Source organism: Mugil cephalus, chromosome 15 (genome assembly GCF_022458985.1).
Source record: "Mugil cephalus isolate CIBA_MC_2020 chromosome 15, CIBA_Mcephalus_1.1, whole genome shotgun sequence".
Taxonomy (NCBI): domain Eukaryota; kingdom Metazoa; phylum Chordata; class Actinopteri; order Mugiliformes; family Mugilidae; genus Mugil; species Mugil cephalus.
This window is the reverse complement of record NC_061784.1, coordinates 17,646,478-17,666,600: the sequence shown is the minus strand read 5'-3', so window position 1 is coordinate 17,666,600 and position 20,123 is coordinate 17,646,478. Positions and strand designations below refer to the sequence as shown.

Below are 20,123 nucleotides of genomic sequence, written 5' to 3'. Positions count from 1 at the left end.
AAACGGGATGGAGGAGGGAGGTGGGGGAATGTTTATCAACCCCGGTGTGAAACGAGCTGCGCGTTTTTATTGTATATTTGCGCAAAGAGAGAAAAAAAAGAAAAAAAAAAGCGGCATATGTGATACATCCTGGACATTAGTGCCGCTCTCGCTGCTTGAATGTCTCTCTGTGCACGCTTCCAGGCTTGTCATCATGTTCGCTGCAAAAACATGAATAGTAATAGCGCTCGGCGAGGCGGGGCTGTCAGTATAGCTCGCTAAATATTTCAAATTTCATATCTAAAATTCACAGCAGAGATAAAGCTGCAGCTGCTTTTACAAATCCGAAGACGGTATCTGAAAGGCAGAGCGTGCAGGAGCGAGCAACCAAAACAGTTAATATCTGCCACCAATAATGGCTGCTTTGGGGGAAAATTAAATGCTTTGTAAGTTTTGCTGCCAGCTGATGTCAAACCGGGACTTCCTGCGTGATGCTCTGGACCCTGTTTTCCTCCGCATGGGCAGCGATAAATTAATCATTTCAGAAGTATATTTGTTCTGCAGAGCGCTGAGAGGTGACTGAATGCGTGTTAACAAATCCGTGGCTCGGTTCAGACTACTTGCCGGGTTTTAATGGTCCAAAAGTGTGGACTCAGCACTTCTGAAAAGGGTTTCCACAGTGGGCTAAAATTCCTACACATTTTTCTTTATAAGTTAAAATAAATGCTGCAGTATCGTCTTACTAAACATACATGAACACGTCTGCTTTGTGTGAAAAACCCTCTTCTGAACCTAATATGCGACTTAATCTCACCATAAATGCAGTACACTCGTTACTATTGGGATTAAACTCCAACAATGAAGCGGCCTAAACGTCTTATTTTATTCATGGGGCAAATAAAATCGTTCAGAGTTTTGGTAACTGAAATGTGTTTGATGCGTCCTGTTAGTTAAATGTTAAATGGACGTGTGAGTGGACTTTCAGTGCGAGTCTCGTATGTCATGGCCAAGCCTACAGTAGCTGGAAGATACTGCAGAGAGGAGATCACGATGCTGGGGAGGGAGCCGGGATAGCCCTCCTCCCTGATGCAGGAGAAAGGATGGTCTGGCGCACCCCTCCCCTCCCTCCTCCTCTATTTTCCTTCTCCCACTCCACCTCTCCCTCTCTTTCTCTGTGGTATACTGGTGCATTACTGCTCCCCGTTCACTTCTCTGAGTGCAATCAGTCTGTCAGCAGTAGCAGACTCAATCAGTCACCAGCAACACCCTCCGAACACACTCCTCCCTCCCTCGTCCCTGACCAGAATATTACCACAGCCGGCTGCCTCCTGGTGCGTGCATCAGCTTTGTGAACAGTTGCAATCACGACTTCTAGCAGAGAAAAATATGTTTTCCTTGACCACGAATCACAGCAGTGTTATTTCTCGGGTGATTTTCTCGGCGTGGGTATTGTTTCTTTTGTTCTGGGTGACTGATTATTGCGCATAGTGTTGGTGCACTTGTCTGCAACATTTACATTTCACATCACGCTTTACATGAATGAGACCGGAGCCGACGTAGCTGCTGTGCTTGGAGGTAAATCTGTATAGGTTTGTTTGTTTGTTTGTTTATTTATTTATTTGCTGGAGCGCAGGTTCAGACCTGCAAGCACACCATACATCAATCACTCCGGAGAGCGGGCCTTGAGTCACAACAACATGGACATTATACCCGGACTAAAACCATTAGAGGAACAGGCTCTCGCTGTTATGCCAGGGAGAGTGTGTGTGTAGCCTTTCACATTATTATCCATTGATACCGCCGCCTAGATATGAGTAAAAGGAATGTTATTCTGGACAATTTATTGGTCCAGGAGCCCAGTAAATGCTCGCCCTGGGCTAGTCGCTGTGGTGTGTGAGGAGCTGTCCGTGGTGCTGGCCAGCTAGCGCTACAGCACAGTGCCCACACTCTTCTGGCTGGCAGGAGATAGATGGCACCGTGCAGTCATGTTCAATACAATACTGTGAAACGCACTTCCTGCAAGTTGTTATAATTGGGGTTTAATTTCATTAATGATTGTTGCTGAATTAAAGGAAAGGAAACCATCAGCAATCAAAGTGCACACAACTGGATTTATTTTTGCAAACCAGATGGAGAGAAACAAAGCTGGATAATTTCATTATATCATATGAGGTGACAACTTCGCTTGTAGTTTTATCATGAAAAAAAAAAGTAAAGCAATTCCAACCAGAAGTAACAACTAATTTGATTTGCTGATCAGTGTGAGGCTGCGTCTCTTGGTCTAGTGAAACACAAATATTGCAGTGTTTTTGGGGCTGTCAGTGAATTATCCTTGTGAGTTGCTCTGTTAAGTCACACTCTGTTATATTAAAATCTAATTTTTGTGACCAGAAAAATTCACATCTTGGTGGCAACAACACATCCCAAGAATACAATGAATCCAGCTGTGTTAGCTAATCATGTTGTTGTGATCGCTAGCAAAATGAACCCTCTGTGTAAAACATTAACATTAAGTAGAGATTTTCTCTAAATGTATAAATTATTAAAATTGAGAATTGAGAAAGAAGAATTGATTGTCAATTAGTCAAGTGTAGGTAAAAGAAAATACCACGAAGGAGATAGAAACTTCCAAACCCAAAGATTATTGTTTTTCTTTCATCATATTCATAAAGTTGTTTTCTCAGGAGTTGGTGGAGCCCCAAAAAGAGCTAGAAGTAATAATCATTTACAGTCATTTCTGATCCTGTTTATTACATTTATCTGCAAATTAACGGAGGCTATAACGCGTGAGATGGATTCAAATTTCCGCTGTATGTATATGAGCTTAATTAAATTGGCCCAAAGTGAGAAACATTCAGATTAGTATTTTGCTTAAAGACGACGTATAAAACAGCTGCCAGAATTATTGTTGTTAGTTAAAGTTGGACTAAATGCAATTAAAAGTTGACAAAAAATGAAATGACTACGACTAATAAGGCTAATAAGTGCTTTTTTCTGACAGCTAAATGAAAAGTGGCCGTCAAATTTAACAGTAGTGTTTCTCAGTGCGAGCTTCATGACGGGGGACATGAGTAGAGCATTCGAGCTGAATGCAGCCTACACTGACAGTTTGTGGTGTTGTTGCGGCTTTAATTCAGATCAGTGATTGTTGTTGTTGTTTTGCTTGCTACGTTGGTGACGGCTTAGAGCCTACTAGCGTCTCTGGATTTGCTCTCTGCAGGTAATGCTGCTGGCTGTCCACCGAGGCCAAATGACAGCATGGTTTTCCCCATCGCAGTCACGAGCCAAGACGCCACGCCATCTGTCAGATTCGGCTTCCAACTGTGACCTCCTCGTTCCCCCAGGAATCGACTTTATCACTCTCTCAAGAGTCAACTAGCTTGTTAATTCCTCTGAACTGGATATTTTCTTTAATTAAGCTCCAAGATGAAGCAGACTGAGGCCTCTAATCTATAGTAGCACGGTTACTTTATTATTATATATTTGATCATTTAGGTGAGTGAATGCTTTGAGACGTAAGTACTGGTTTCAGTTTGTTAAAGCTGCTGTTGGTTTGCTGATCCAGAGCTTGTTTCTCTGCTTGTTTGTATTCGACATGACACAGCTCTGCTGAAACTATTAGATTCCTCTGAATGTCAGAAAAAGTTAGTTCCTTAAGGCCTCAGGTTAATGGTATTTGAAAGCTACAGTAGTCAGATTTCATGTTGCTCCTGATGTCTTTTTTTTCATGCGGCACCTCTTCGTTTTCTGTTCGTTTGCCTCCAGATATTAAATATCACGGAGCTTCTCTGGAAGGTGACCTGGGTCCGCGCAGCCCAATTAGCTCGGTAGCCGTGTGGCGTTAGGACTTGAACTGTATTCGGTTGTTACTTAACCAAGTCGATACGTACGCTCGGGAGTGGAATGTAAACATCCTACTTCAGCTCGTTAATATTTTATGCTCTCTGTATTACATGAGTTTGTACGTCAACTAATTGCTAATTAATTATATCCGATTAGCCCATCATCTGCCAAGAGTGGAACTGGAATGTGCATGCAGCTAATGATTAATATTGAATGAGCTACAAATATCTTTAACTGTCTTTGCAACAAACAAATAACAATATGCAGCCAAAAAGCTCCAGATATGTATATCTGTAAATATGTATCATAATATCCATATTTTTTTTCTTTTTTTTAGACAAATGTGGGGATATAATATCATCTACAGTAGCAGCTACTAGTATTACAATGTCCTGTTTGCTGTTTTAATTATGGTGCCATTATGTCTAATCAATGAAGTGTTATATAAAAGATTTGTAAACAGTATAGACCCCTTCACAGCCTACGTCATGATGTTAACCGGAGGCAAAACAGAGGGAAGCTTGAGGCGAACACTGTCACTTTCAACCATGAAAATGTCTCTTCCTGTATTTTTGGCTGCTGAAACCGAAAAATCGAAAAACGCTAACTTGAAGTTTTATCACCTGCCGGCCACTGCCAGTCGTAGACAACTTAGATTTGGCTTTGGCGATTAAAAAAAAGAACTTATCTTATCAGATAAGATTAATATGTAATGCATCATCAGTTTCAGCCTGGATAATGTTGAGTTAATCATTATTTAGGGGATTCTTGCTAATGCTAACCGTGAACTAATGCAACATTACTTGCGTGTTTCAGGGGCGTCCAAGCAGGAGTTGCATTTACTACTTTACCCTCCGCAGTGGTTCCACTTACTTCTTGTAACATCTTTGTTGGAGAGGCTTCATTTCATAAAGACAGACCAGACTTTGTCCCCTCTGTGTCCTTTGGTCAACTCGTCCATCCAGTGAGTGACAGTATAGGGGTTGGTGAATATATCAGTCAGAGTCATCTCATCTCATTTTACCTTCCGTACCGCTTAATCCTGCACTAGGGTCGCAGGGGTTGCTGGAGCCTATCCCAGCCGGCATCGGGCGAGAGGCGGGGTACACCCTGGACAAGTTGCTAGCTTATCGCAAGGCTGATCAGTCAGAGTCAACTTTTTAAAATAATGAGTGTATTGATATATTCTCTAAAATTCGGTTTTCCTCGTCCATTTGTTCCAAAACAGTCTATTCAAATATGCTAACCACCGTTTACAGGCTACAGTGTTTGAGATGTTTGGCATCCAGTTAAGCCCCGCCCCTCAACAAACGTCACATTGTTTATAAACCGTGAAGGGGTTTATAAAATAAGCAAGTCTGTGAATTCAAGCTGACATATTCCTCTTGGTTATTTTTATCTGACCAACAACTGAAAATTTAAAGATGTTCGGTTTCTCACAAAAGACACAGCAAATATTCACCTGTGATGTTCAGAAACTGGACAAATATTTTGTTTAAAATAAGCCTAAAAGATAAGTCAGACTTATTTACGTCTACAACAGCAACCAAATACAAATGTGTTGTCAAAACTGTAAAGTATGAGTGGATGACTTCTACTAGTATAACACAACTGAATATCCTACTTACAGCTATAATTGTGGTGCAGTGTTTAGACCAGGAAGAAGATATTTCTGGGTTTTGCTGCATCAGTTTGAGTGTGATCTGAACTTTCCATTGTGACAGCCCCACTTTTAGAAGTACTCAGTGCTGAATCAGCAAAGTGTTATCTATTGAATGATACCACACTGTGCAGATCTCCTTTACACTCGGCTACAGCGCGAGTCAATCTGACTGCAGACATGTTCTGGCATGTGGCAGATGCAGGTTGCATGTGGCTGCCAGGTGTAAATGGGATGCATACACGCTGATCCATGTGCGTGCTGTTTTCTGATCTTACCGCGGCTGACGCAAAACAAGATCACAGGAACATTTCATGTCAGAGTTGTAAGAAGAGTTTTGAAACGCTGCAGAGCACCGAGCCCTCCCACATCATGTCAACATCTCTCCCCCGCGCCGTCCTTTTTTTTTTTTTTTTTTTGCAGGAAAGCGCATTCCTAGAAAGACTTGAGTGCCTCAAGGAGGTGGATTACACACTGGTGTCTTTTTAGCATCACACTCTACCTAAACATCCTTAAGGTACCACAGCTACTACACCACTTGGTTGCAGTGGGAGAGGAAGGATTCAGACACTTTGAATGTACGTCCTACCTCAGAAGTTGTTATTGGTGCTAAAAGATGCTAATTTCCCCATTGTTTTTCAACAAAATAGTCGTTATTGTTGCAACCACACAAAGCCTATCCTCCCGAGACCCTGCGTCCTCATATGGGGACATTAAATTTCAGGTTTGTGACAGCTTATTCTGCTTCATTTCACTGGATTCATTCTGCAGCTGAACATGTAACAAAAGTGGACAAGGTACAAAATCTTATCGAATTTTACATTTGATTTTTTACAATTTAGTTTTCTAGTTTAATATGACACAAATTCTATCAATAGTAAAAGCTATAACTTTGCTCAATAACAATCACACAAATGAGGACACTGGGACTTCATTATTCACAATTCTGCTTTGACACAGCAACGGTCAGACATGAGAACTAAAAGTTTTATATTTTGTTATGTACTGACTTTATCATAATATTGATATAATATTTCTATTAATATTATATGAAATAATCCCTGTGTCCACGCCTGAGGACATATTTTTTCCAAAAACTACTTCCTGTTCAAAGACGATGCTTAGTTGTTACAGTTCTTAGGTCTTACTAACCCCACATAAAGAGAAATGGAGAAATTAAACATGCATATTATGCAGATTTATTTTATGAAGTTGATAAATTAACAAAGACAGTTTGCATATCAGTCACGCAAAACTTGCTGTCAGCATTAACCTTGCGAGCAGCAGGCCTTTATTGATCTGCATTGTTCGTGCTAATCTTATTTTGACCTCTACGACGTCTTAGAGATTGACGAGGGTCGGTATTGACAGAATCGTTCCTGACACGACGAAGGTTAGACCTTCCAACAAGTATGAAGTGTGTATGTTTGAAAAGTTGTTGAGGCATTCAGTGACCGGAGAGCCTTTCACTACCTGTAATAATCTCTCCGCCGGCAGCGGCAGGAAAGGAAAGGAAATGTGCAAATTGATGACACTTCCAGGCGTGGATGATGGTGTGCGTCTGAGAAATGTAGTGAATGTCCACAAATTGAAGTTTCCTTGTTGCTCAGGTAGTGTGGCCGTGTCCGACAAACTCCCAGCCAAGTCAGAAAAGGGCAAAGAAGTAAATGGAGCTGACGCCAACATCTAGCACCCGTCTGTCACTCAAAGTGGCCGGTTGTGTGTAACTTTAAGCTTTGATATATTATAAAATATGTGAGTTATATGAAATTAACATCTGTATACATGTTGTGGATGGCGAAATTAGCGATGGGACCAAAACCTTTTATTGTAGCAGGCTGTGTTTGTTTCCAAAGTTGAAGTTGGACATTTTAAAATAGAAGTCAATAGGAATTGACTATAAGGGCCAAACTCAAGTGGCCATTTTTGGAACTGCAGCTGAGTTTGTCACATGGTGGAGACCAAATGAGAGGTTATATTAGACTGAGTTGGGAACAAAGCTCAAGTTCAAATTATCGCCAACATTTCTATGCATATGAATAAATGTCAATTTCTTGTCAATTATATTATATATATATCTATATATATATAGATATATATATACATTATAAAAAAATAATATATAAATACACATAAACATGAACCCAACATATTTTAGTAAAGGGAAAAATGGAGGCAGAAGACGTTATCTTTCAGCCAACACTCAGCGATACAGGACTGTCTAAACGGTGCACCATGGCAGAGCCCACCACACAAACTGAGACCTGTCAATCTAAGCTTCCTGTACACAATAGGACCCGCCCCTTTTGCTCGTCAGCCAATCGCGAGGCTCCAAATCCCAGATGCACGCTGCAGAATTAGCAGAAAAGAAGCTAACAGTGCAGCTGCTAACATTAGGTGTGTTACGTTTACGTCTGTTGCAGGCCCACCCTTCTGTTGCACATGTTTGAATTATAGGGTATTTATTAATATTTTTATTATTTGAATAGCTTATATTGAATGCAAAATGATAGTAATGTATTTTTATAAATAGCACTAGGCCTTAATCTACTTAATCTTTCCATCAGTTTGGGGGTCCTTGACCTGAAAGACTGTATCCAATCCAGTTTATTATCTATTATTAGGATCCCCATTAGCTTTACTTGAGACTAAAGCTAGTCTTCCTGGGGCCCCACACACGAGAAACATTACATAAACATTCATTCATTCATTTATCACCAAATTAATACATTTCAATAGGTAAATGAAGTATGCATTCAATCAATTAGTGTAGGCTCGTTTGCATTAAATGTTGTTTTAGCTTTTTCTTAAAGTCTGTGCTTGTGTCCTTTATATAGTTATGCAATGAATTCCATCCTTTTTTTTCTCTTTAGATGGACTTAAGTAGCTCTGTTTTCGGTTTCGGTGGTTCAATATAACCTGAGCTGGCTCGTCTAGTCACGTGGTTACGAACATCTCGTGCATATTTTACTTGGTCATATAAACGCTGTGGCCTCTCATCAATTAAAACTTTACGGAGAGTTGATGCGGTATCGACCATCCCTTCAATGGCTCCATCTTGGTTTGACTCCACCCTGACTCAACAGCAGCTTCTCCGTACACCCCGAGCTGATCAATGTCTGCACGGCTCCTCCAATGCATAGCAGTGATAATTAGGCCCTGGAGGATATCAGTGAATTGGCAGATTAATCATTTTGACCCAGTGAATCCAGGCTGTGCTCAAGGCGACAGCACTCATCGACTTTCTGTTTCCACTGAGAGCTTTTGCTGTATTACAGGTATTACGGTCTGTTGGATTCCGCTGTCAGTCTGCTGGTTGTGTGTATGTGGAAGACGAGTTATGCAGGAAGAAACACTTGAAAATGTGTGAAGAAAGTTGCAGCTTTGGTTCGACTGGTGTCCCTCCATGTCGTCTTGGTCGTGTCTTTCAGGGCTGCAGCATGTTTACTTCTGTGAAGGCCTTCGAGGGGCAGCAGTACTCCACCCTGAAGAGGCAGTGCTTGCAGAGTGGCCTGCTCTTTGAGGATCCCCGCTTCCCAGCCATTGACGACTCGCTCTTTTGCCAGGGCAACAGGATCGGACGCGTCGTCTGGAAGAGGCCTCGGGTAGGTTGGTTTGTGCACTTACAGAGCTCGGAGTAACTTGAATGACCAATGATGTGAGGAAGGCTTCTATAAAATGCTCCAAGGAAATAAGAGATATGTTGCTGCTTCCTTATTCCTGGGAGAATCAGAGAGCAATCCAAGGGCAAAAAATGTATAAATGGATTTGGGCTTAATTCAAGACATTCTTCAAACCATTTTGTTTACCCTGATGACGCACCAAACCAAAATCTAACCACAACCAAGCGTATACTTGGATCAAAAAGTTTCTCTTGAACGAATTTAGAAGTCAGGATCACTATGTCAAAATTAAATTTTGCACAAGATATATTTGACGGTATGGTTCTGTTCTGGGACCTCTTGCTCTTCCACGCACTTGCATGGAAAAACCAGGAAGAGCAGAACTGATAACAGAGAGAAGAGAAAGGCAGAAGAAAATAGATAAACATACATCTATTATAGATATATACATACATCTGATAATACGATAGCATGGTACTGGATAGACGTTGCACAACGGAGGAGGTGGGTTGCTGCAAGGCCAGCAGAGGAAGGACGGTGCCAAGGTAGGATGTATTTAAACAGGGCGCGCTGAAAGGAGGAGGTCAGCTGAGTCATCAGCTGACTGAAGCAGCTGCTCACAGTTAATTTGTGACCTGCCAGAACTAATGCTATGCTTAATTTTTGTGTAAAAGGCAATAACTCTTCCTACCAGCAGGTGGCGGTAGTCTGTATTCATATCATTCAAAATGGTAAACACAAAGAGCTACTGTTAGCTGGGACACTAGGAAGCAAGTCAAGTCAAGTCACAGTTTGTTCATAGACCAATGTGCTGTACAGTTGCAGAAACACAACATAGTTAATCATAAACATTACAACAAACAAAAACAACACAAGGGATAAGAATCATTCAATTTAAAACAAATTTAGATTAAAAAGAGAGAATAAAAAGATAGTAAAAAGAGAGAGAGAGAGACAAGATTACTTGTTTAGCTGGGAGTGAAAGCCAAGGAGAAAAGATGGGTTTTAAAACGTTCAACAGACTGTGCAGCTCTAACATGGAGAAGTAGGAAACAAACCGTCGTACTGAGCCACTCCTGAATCCGTCTCATCACTTTGTTTATTCACGGTGTTGTTTAAATATTTATTTGAATATTCAGATTAGATAACAGATTAGACCTGTAAATTTTGTTGTTTTGCCAATTTTATTCCGCTTTTCGTAAAACAAGAGAGATAATAGGAGAGATCTGTGACAGATTCAGCATGCTGGAGTGTCTGATAAGCTGCCAACATGAGTTTAAACTGCTTTTTTAAATTTTTTTGTGGTGTGTCCCCAACTACTGGAGGAAAAATATGCTCGCCGATGGCCGTCTGTCATCGGTGTGTTGCAGACTTAAAATGCATGCAGGAAGAAACTTCAGTGACAACCCTGATCAGTTCAACCACTGAATGATCTGTTTGTTGTTGTTTATAAATGAAATTGTTCTTATTGTCCTCACAGATTTGCTATGTTGTGATGTTATTCTTTTTTATTTTTTGGTATTTTTTTTTTATTTAATCTCTAACATATATCCACAAACAAAATCTTGGTGAGACATGAATGATGTCTGCAGAAGTATGTCCTGAAATGACCAAAGACACTGTACAACATTCGCCTCCAGTAGCTCTCACTGCCAGAAGTCCCTGCAGGATAAGAGTGTGATGATTTACAGTCTGATTAATCATTTATAATTTACTCCAACATCAGTCGTCATTACTCACTGCTCCGCTGAGTTGCTCCTTGTGTAAGCCGTACTCGTACGCGTGTTTTGGTGGCGGACGATATCCGAGGTGAGGCCTCGGGATTCAGTGAGCTGAGTCCCCTGCCACTGTTAACCCCCCCCCACCCCCCCCCCCCCCCCCCCCTCACCCCCCCAGCTCACACAGAAGGCTGTGGTTCAGGATGGTGTAACCTCCTTCTGCCCGTATGCCACTGCAGTGAAAGCCAGCGTGGATTGCCATGGAAACTGGGTCACGCAGATTATATGTTTGGGTCTGTGCTGATGTCAGCCATGCAGACGGAAAAACTGGAAGAAGTCAAGGGGAGAGAAAGGAGGAGGAGGAGCATCCTTTTTCGTTTCGACCGGGTCACGGATTCATTTTATACAGTTTAACCTCTGTATTTTTCCAGGATTGTTTATTTATAGATTATTTAAACACTGAACAACTTCCTGTTTACAATTCGGCCAAAGCTCATATACAACATGCTTCAGTAATTAGATTCTCAGTGTTGTTTTTGCTAAAAATCGAAGGTGATTCTTGGCTCTTGTGAGAATCACATTTATACATGCGCAAACATGCTGTGTGTGTTCATATGCACTGATCAGCCAAAACATCAAAACCACCAACCAGTGAACTGCATAACATTGATGATCTGAGGAACCTGGATCCTGGAATTCATGTGGATGATTCTTTGATATGTACCACTTGGTAACAACAGGGGGGTTGTTCCCTGCATCCTTCGAGCTGTTTGATCTCCAGAAAGGTGACGCACGTGTGCCCCGTCATCCACTTGATGTGAAGAAAACACCCTGACTGGTCTGTAGCTACACAGACACACAGTAAACACACACTGATACGGTGTGCGTTCTGAGACAGTTTGATCTACAGTAGTTTGCCTGTTTGATCGGAACAGCCTCTGCTCCCCACAAGAATGAATAATCCTTGGCCGTCTGTGACCGTGTCACCAGTTCACCCACCAAGAGTTGGGTTTCTTTGACTTAACAGAAATTACTAAACAATTATTTTTGAATTTCTGTCATTAGCATCAACCCCATTTTATAAATGTATCCCCAGGTTAATATCAACCTCTAACAAGAGGGGAAACACCGTCCTCGCTTTATTTCCTGCAAAGACAGACCTTTACTCCTCTATTTCCCCACATTTTCTGTCTAATCAATTACTGTTAACGCAAGAATGCCATAAAGGACCTCTACTGTGATATCTCCATATTGGTTGAGGTGTTATCTGGACGTCCATGTTATTTCACCAGCTAATCCTGCCCGTAGCCACTGCATCACCGAGCCTCTAACACAACACAGTTCTCAAAGATGCTTAACTGAGCCTCTGTGACGTGGGCAGGCCTCATTACAAAAAGCTGAATGCATCTGTCCAATACAAAACAGAAGACTAATAAAAACCCACGAACACACGCTGAACTATTTCCTCATTCTTTCCAGTGGTTACCGATAGCTCAATCTGAGGCCAGCGTTTCATTCGGGGGAGAGTGCACGATAATTACGTTAAAAACCAAAACTACTTTGGGGCAGAGTGGCTTTGAGAGGCTGAAATGTTCAGAAGAATCAAAATTTAATGAAGTTCCTGACAAAGGCTCATTTAAAACACCGTATCACTCTCGCATGCATGGCCGTTCTGCAGAGCTTTTCTGCAAGTTCAAACGTTTAACTGCTTCTGCCTCCACACACAGAACAACATGGTCACACAGTGAGACCAGGCTGTGTTTGAGGACTGTATGACTTCTGTTTATTTCCTTTTTTTTAAATGAGCACGCTTAGTAATCCACTATGTAAAGCAGAGTTTCAGTTGATTTGTTTTGAGTGCAGTTCACTTATAGTTCAGCTGCAGCGTCGGGTGGAGCTTCTGTTCTCGTGGAGTCAACACCGACTAGTCTCAGAACAGACGGCAGACACGCGATTGTAGATTAAAACATTAAAACAGAAGAGGAAGAAGACGTTTTGATGCTACATGGATGTGGTTTTGCTTTGTGGCAGACCTAAAACCCTAAATTACCTTAAAAAAAAAAAAAAGTAGCCTTCCTGAAGCCTGATACTGATCTGATCTGATCATTTTAGAAAATGCCTGGCTGGGCGCTGATGCCATTTTAATGAAGTGGTTCTGTTGTGTCTAACCGATGCACGCGATTCACCAGGTGCTGCTGAAAAATGCAGGCAGAGAAGAAGAATTTTGGCGTGACATAAATACCTTCGGACTGGTGCTGCTGAATTCTCATTTTTGTTTTTTTGCACTTGTGGCTGGTTGTGTACTGGCATGTGTGGCCGATGGCTTCCCCCCACACGCTGATGAATGGTGCTGAGGAGGGCTATGAAGCAGGTTGAAAGGTTCTCAGTTGCAGGGTAAATGTTTAGCTGGTGCTCAGCCACAATATTCACATTACTTCAGTGTCTGCAGGCCCAGCAGCTGATCGATACTCTATTACTCTTCAACCTGAGCCAGTCCCCGGTTGGCAGGCCACCACAGGGAGCCCTCGCCACAGCTCAGACTCCACTAATCAATGCTGTTGTGGACAGGGAGAAGAAACGTGATTAGACATCTTAACTCGGACGTAGTTGCCCAGATCTTCGTCCGTAACAGTACCTCAGTGTTGAATGTACTTGCACCCACAGACCCGTTTCAGACGGGAATCTCTGCACTGGTCTGTGTAAGGTGAGAGGAGGCTGCTGGGAGAGACTGCAAGCCTCCAGGGAGCACTGCAGTGGACTCTGCTTCTGATTAAAAGTTTGCTTTTGCAGCAGCATTCAGCTTTGCAGAGTCAGCAAATGGCTGACCTTGCTTGTGTCCTGTGTGTGTGTGAGAGCCCTTGCGTGGTGTATATGCTGTGATCTGCCTTTATGTCCATGCACATGACTGACGGCTGATCCTGCTACTAATGTTTATGATTAAAGCTCCACGGTAGGTAGGCTTCATCCCACCCTTATCCTTGCTGGTCGGTGCAAAGGCGCAGGCAAGAACTTTCACTTAAACTCACACCCATTCTGAATGGCTTAAAGTGGTATGCCACCTATGACACACCCTATGTGAAATTTAGTGGATAAGTGAGAAAAAAGTCATTTTAAATTAACCCAGGCATTGTCCTAATCTGGTAGCACAGCTGTTAGCTTTAGCTTAGCACAGGTGCTGTAATGTAGTGTTGCCAATTAGCCAGTCGTTCGCAAAAGTGATAAACTTTCCTAATTGAATAGGGCAGATATAGATTTGGGACTATATTCCGGCAAAGCACCACTGCAAGGCGCAAAGATACCACGCAGCACCTGAAAACACACCGGTGTAGGTTTTTCAGGTGCTGCGTTGCGTCTTTGTGCCTGGTAGCGGCTAAGCTAAAGCTAACAGCTGCGCTACCGGATTAGGACAACGCCTGGACCGATTTAAAAGTGCTTTTTTCTGATTTATCCAACCATGGGGACTAAATTTGAATTTGAAAAGAAGAAGAAGAAGTAATTAGGTAAGTATAATAACATTTGAGAAGCTTACACGTTAATTGTTTTTAATGTTTCTGAACTGGGAGTAGCTGCTCTTGCTAGCTAGCTCTGCAGATTTAATTGTTGTAGCTTCTTCTGTCCAGTTTCCACTCCACGGTGTGTTCGCCCGGTCTTAATATAGAAAGCCCCTGTTACATGCTCACATGCTCCCTCGCACTTTTACTTTTCTAACCCCGGTCGAGTGCTGCAGAGTGTGTAAAGATAAAGAGCTGTTAAGTGGCGCTGCGCTTTCAGCTGTTTCTGTTGAGTAACGGCCCGAGGTGCCCATCGACCCACCGGTGCCATAAAACGGAGAGCAGCAAACAGACTGCAAGATGTAGTAACCTTATATTAAAAAAACAGACTTTGGACAGTCAGGGAGAAATTTAAAGGAGAGACATTTTCCTAATATTTAAAAAAAGGATAAAACACAGTTTGGATGTATTGCTTTTGCCTCTGGGTCTGTGCTTCTCCATGGCAACCGTTGACATCTGACAACTGTTGTTGCTCGGGGAGATGAGCTGTCAAATTTTCTTAGACTTAGACAACAATTCATCTCTTCTTCAAAAACAGAGCACTGGTTTATGTATGGAGTCACAGGAGTGACTGTAATAGAGTAAGGCATAGGTCTTCTTTGGTTGATTAGACATTTTACTATATATTTTTTTTTGTTTGAAATGTTTGAAATAAAAATGCATATTTGAACCCACTTGAATAGATTAATACCGAATGCAAAATGATAATAACATATATTCATAAAAAACACTAGGCCGATTTTAATATAGAACACACATAATTAATCTCTCCATCAGTTTTGTGGGTCCTTTGCCTGAAAAACATTGAAGTGAGGAAATAAATACAGAGACATAAATGGGGAATAAACACAAGAATAAAGAAATATTTGCATTTTTTACTGCATTGTTGATTTTACATTGTTTTTTCCAACGAAATGTATTATTTTTGGTAACTGCAATTATTACCCAGAAGAAGTAAGTAAGTAAATAAGAAGTAAGTAGCTACTGTCACACACAATCTGTAGTGACCACCCCAAACCTTATCACATCCCTGCACATCAGTGTGTGGGTTTTGCATACATGTGAGTCAGTCCAGTGCACACACACGAGGGAAAAAAAAAAAAAAAGCAAGAGCAGCTTATTGAATTGTTAGAAGTAATAGGAGCAGGTAATGTTGTAATGTTGCGGCGGAAAATGGACCTCGATGCCGCAGCCAAAGGAAATGTGGTTTGTGCAAATGCACGCAGCTCTCCCACTCTTTGGTGGAAGATGACGAACATGATGCATAAGGACAGATGGTTTCTTTCTGATTCATGGACTGGCCTCAATAACCCGTTTATGCACCTCTGTGCCTCGTACTGTGGACCGCACGCACACACACACACACACACAGCCTGTAAACCTGAACGTCTTTTTTAATACGAAGATTAAGGTTTAAGTTGCCAGAGAACATTTTCCTGATGTTGAGGGTGCATTTAGCGAACTGTCCTTTCTCTGCAGGAGCTGTGTGAAGACCCTCACCTGTTTGTAGATGGCATCAGTGCACATGATTTACATCAGGGGCAGCTGGGTAACTGCTGGTTCGTGGCCGCGTGCTCCAGTCTGGCCTCCAGAGAGTCTTTGTGGCAAAAAGTAAGTATGTTCTCCCTTTCTTCTTCTTCGTCTTTCTTTGTCTTGTCTTCATTTTTGCTCACATTATTGGAGATATCTTAACTTAGCATCCAATTACATGGTAGTGTTCCTAAAATAAGATTTAACACACTGGAATTTACAGAGAAAAATGTCATTAAAAACCTTTGACAAAACCTTTAGAAAAAAACACACCCGCTAAATAAGTTCTCCTGGCTCCTTTCTATCATTTAACATAATGAGTTAAGAAATTTCAACTTAATTTAATGAGTTTTTCGTGTTCCAACTTAAGAGCTTAAGTCAGTTCAGTGAAATGGAAATTGCAGTGTGTCAGCCTAACTCAACAAGACGAGTTTTACAATGGTAACCTGATATCTCATGAACTGTGTGGTAGCAATATTAGATTTTGTAAACTATGTCAAAAGCTGCCTTAAAAACAAGAGTTAAAGCAACTTGAAAAGGCAGTTGATGTGAATATACTGTGTATAAAAAGTGAAAAAGTCAAAAGGTTGTGTAATTGTATGTTCTATTGACTAGACATAGACAAGGTTTCTCCAATGAGTGATGTAATATAATTCAAATGCTACAAAATCTTGAGTTAAATAATTAAAGTTTGTGAGTTGACACAATCATAAGTTAACAAGGCAAAGCGAGTTTTATTTAATGCATAATGCAGCATAGTAAGTCATTTCCACTCAGAGTATCAAGTTCAAACAATAAATGGCCGTTAATTATTAATGACTTATGTAACTTCCTCAGTTGAAATAAAGCTTTTCTCAAAGTTGAGTTTACTCAAGTATTTAAAGCAGCTTCTGAACTTAAATTTCTGAGTTAAACCAGCCTGAAATGTATCACAGTGAAGGTCGAGTGGCTGAACAGTAACAGTTTGGTGATTCGTTGGGACTTTAGGTTCAACCATTGCTCTATACTCTATGTCAGAGGTGTCAAAAATAAGGCTCGGGGGCCAAAACTGGCCAATCTGGAGGGTCCAATCTGGCCCGTGGGATAAATTTGCAAAAATTACACTGAAGATATCAGCTGAAAATATTTGATAAAATAAGAATTTGCACTTGCACCTTGCACTTCTTAAGAAAGTCACGGTTGTTCGTTACATGTAGCTGTACTTTTTTGCACTAAAGCAAAGGGAAACATTTGGAGTTGTCTTTTTAAATACCAGTTAATAAGTTATTGTGTTACTGGTCCGGCCCCATTGAGATCAAATTTGGCTAAATGTGACCCTGAACTAAAATGAGTTTGACACGCCTACTCAATGTTATCTGTGCGCATGTGTAATTGCTGCTGTGTTTTGTGAAACTGACTATAAAATCCAGGAAGAACATTTGGTAATTATCTGTTTTTAATAAGACATGGAAAAAGATCAGATGCTTGAAATACGTAATCCTAACTCCTACAAAGCCGTGGTCTGCATTCATATGAAGTCATTAGAATTGATAATTGAGGAACAAAACACTTAAAGAAAATGCTGAATTATCTTGGAAGACAAAAGCTTTTAACACACAACCATCACGTCGGTATCAACAGAAAACGTTCTTAACATCTAAACGTTCGCCCCGTTTTACTTCTATTTTTCCTCTTAATTTCCCCATCTTGCTGCAAACTAAATCTTTGGGCAAGATTCATCCAAGTGATGCATTTTTTTCAGAAAAAGGTGCATGGTGCATGCGCTCAGTCCTATTCATTCCATATTTTGTGCTTAAGCGTCCATTAGGAACCATTCAGATAATAGGAGGTAAACACCAGAGTACTCATTACGGCACCACAGCACCTCCCTTGTCTCTGCAGACTCCATCCATCTGATTGGTGGAGTATAATATGGAGTCTCCGAGGACCAGCTGGAAGCACTAAGCCTAGATGGATGTCCTCTGAATGTCTTTTTATTAGCGTGGATTTTTATTTTCCACCGCTAACCAGGAGTGGTGCGTCTACGCTGCTAATGCTAATAGCAGAGAGAGGCCAGCGTGCCTGTCTTACCTCGTGCCTGTGAAATGATGAAGCTCCTGCCAGCAGAAGATTGTTTTATTATAAAAGTGGAAACTGGGAGAAAGAGGAGAAGCATTTTTGAACTGACAGGCCTCGTGGTTTTCATTATTAAATAAACTCCTAGATGTTGTGCAGCCGCCCAGTTTACAGGCGATGCAGTGGTCCATTGGGAGCTTTCCTCACCTCTGCTAATTAGAAAAACGTATATTAGAGATTATTAAATCAGTCCTAAGGCAATTCATTTATCAGTTTTCGGGTTCAGAGGTTTGGTGTCTTGCAGCGGAAAAGGTCCCAAGTTTGCATTATCATGTGAGAATAAAAATTCGCTTTATCTGGCGCCTGCGCTGAGCTCTTCAGGTGGTTTGTAGTTTCAGGAGTCGGGATTATCCTGAAACGTCTCTTGGCATCCATCTGGACGGAGTGAAACAAAGTGATCTTCAAGGTTTTAATGGGATTTGAAACAAGACGCCTCAGTCTGTTGGTGTGAGACGCTGGATCGTGACTGTACATATGGACGCGGTTTCACAGTGTTTACTTTAGATTAGTTCATTGTACACGAAAAGTCATGTAGAATCGCTACCAGATCCATCTTCAACGCACATGTTTGCTGCTTAATTCCTTGCATATGTAATACAACTAGTGCCCAGAGCAGAGTAGGTCTTTCTTTGATTGTCCAAATGTGCAAACATTTCAGAAAACAGCTGAACTACCTCCACATTGAAGTTCTCATTTGTTTACAGTAGCTTGTTTAGAACAATTTTACCAACAGTCTGTCTCTATGCTGCTGTTTCTTTATTTTTTCATGCAGTTTGTTTGTTTGTGTCCTTTTTCTGCATGAACGAAAATTCTGAATTCTCAAAACGAACGAGATTTTAGGCCGATGTTTGGGTGGAAAATCATGTGGGTGCTGCTTAAATGCATGGAAAACATGTTCATGATAAAAAAATAAAAAATAAGCTCAGAGTCAGTGCGTTTACATGCACGTGAAAAAAACTAATTATTGCCTTAATAGGATTATAACAGGAGAACTTAAGTGCATGTAAACACATTACTCTCATTGTCCGATTGAGACACCCAGATAATGCGATTGAATCATCGATTCCAGAAGCCGCAGAAGAGAAGAGAACGAGTCTCTGAGGATAGCGTGGTCTTACTGCATCAGAAGTAGCGTGAACTTACGTAAGGTTAAAAATGTCCTATTATCCGCCTGGTTGTTGTCTGAAATCCGGCACGCCGCAGTAAGACTCTGTTATAATCACGTAATAGTAAACCGGAATTGGGCCGTATTAACGTGGTATTAACCTGCTGAAAAGACACGTATCGCCACCTAGTGTTATTCGATTTTCTTGCACTGCATGTAAACTGGGACAAGGACTGTAGTGAGAAAGTCGAATTTTGAGTATAGCTCGATTAAGCTCTGCATGTAAACGCACTGAATCATGAGAAGAATGAAATCAGAAAGGGTGATGAGATGGGCGACATGCGTGGCAGCACATTTTGACATATCAGTTTTGATATATTGATGCATGTGTTCTCTGCGTCTGTAAAGTGGGAATTGATTTTCATACTGTCAGGTAGTTCATGAATTCTCGTCGAGATCAATACAGTCTGATCGCTTTTACTTTGTGGATGTGACATGACATCCCTACGTTATACTTATCCTCATGCAAATAGTGTTTAAAACTTCAGATTCGATGCTCGATTACCTTAGCAATGCAGTTTGTTTTACTAAAAAACATTTACAATCCAGTCAGATTGTTGAGATTGTCCAGATCTAATACATTTTGTGCACTTGTTTGACTAATTATTCATTTTTTCTTACTTTTGGAAAGCAGAGCAGTTGAGGTCTTCTTGTTAAAGAGATCCAAAGATGATCCTGTGATGATAACCTCACTTCCTATGAAAGCAAAACAAGTAATGTTCCGGGTCTCACGAGAAGAGGAGACGCTTTTCCCCAGTGAAAAGTAGTGCTCCTACTTCAAAACACCAAAGTATGTTCTGCACTGGTTAATTACCTGGAAAACACCACCAGACTTTAAAGCACCCTTCATTTGATTCTGTATTTCTGCTCGTTTTGATTTAGCTTTTCACTCAGACCAATGGATTCTTTTCTGCCAAACCTGGTCCATTTACTTGAGTA

The 20,123-nt window shown here is 41.1% G+C and overlaps 1 protein-coding gene across 2 annotated transcripts in view; it reads left to right on the top strand.

The window, feature by feature from the left end:
• The window catches only part of capn5b (calpain 5b), a 46,812-nt gene that overhangs the window by 400 nt on the left and 26,289 nt on the right, over nt 1–20,123 (top strand). For both annotated transcript variants that reach the window (XM_047607864.1, XM_047607863.1), the window contains exons 2-3: nt 8,914–9,087; nt 15,854–15,985. In XM_047607864.1, the coding sequence (XP_047463820.1) occupies nt 8,923–9,087; nt 15,854–15,985 (297 nt within the window). In that variant the 5' untranslated portion in view covers nt 8,914–8,922. The remainder of the gene's footprint in view (nt 1–8,913; nt 9,088–15,853; nt 15,986–20,123) is intronic.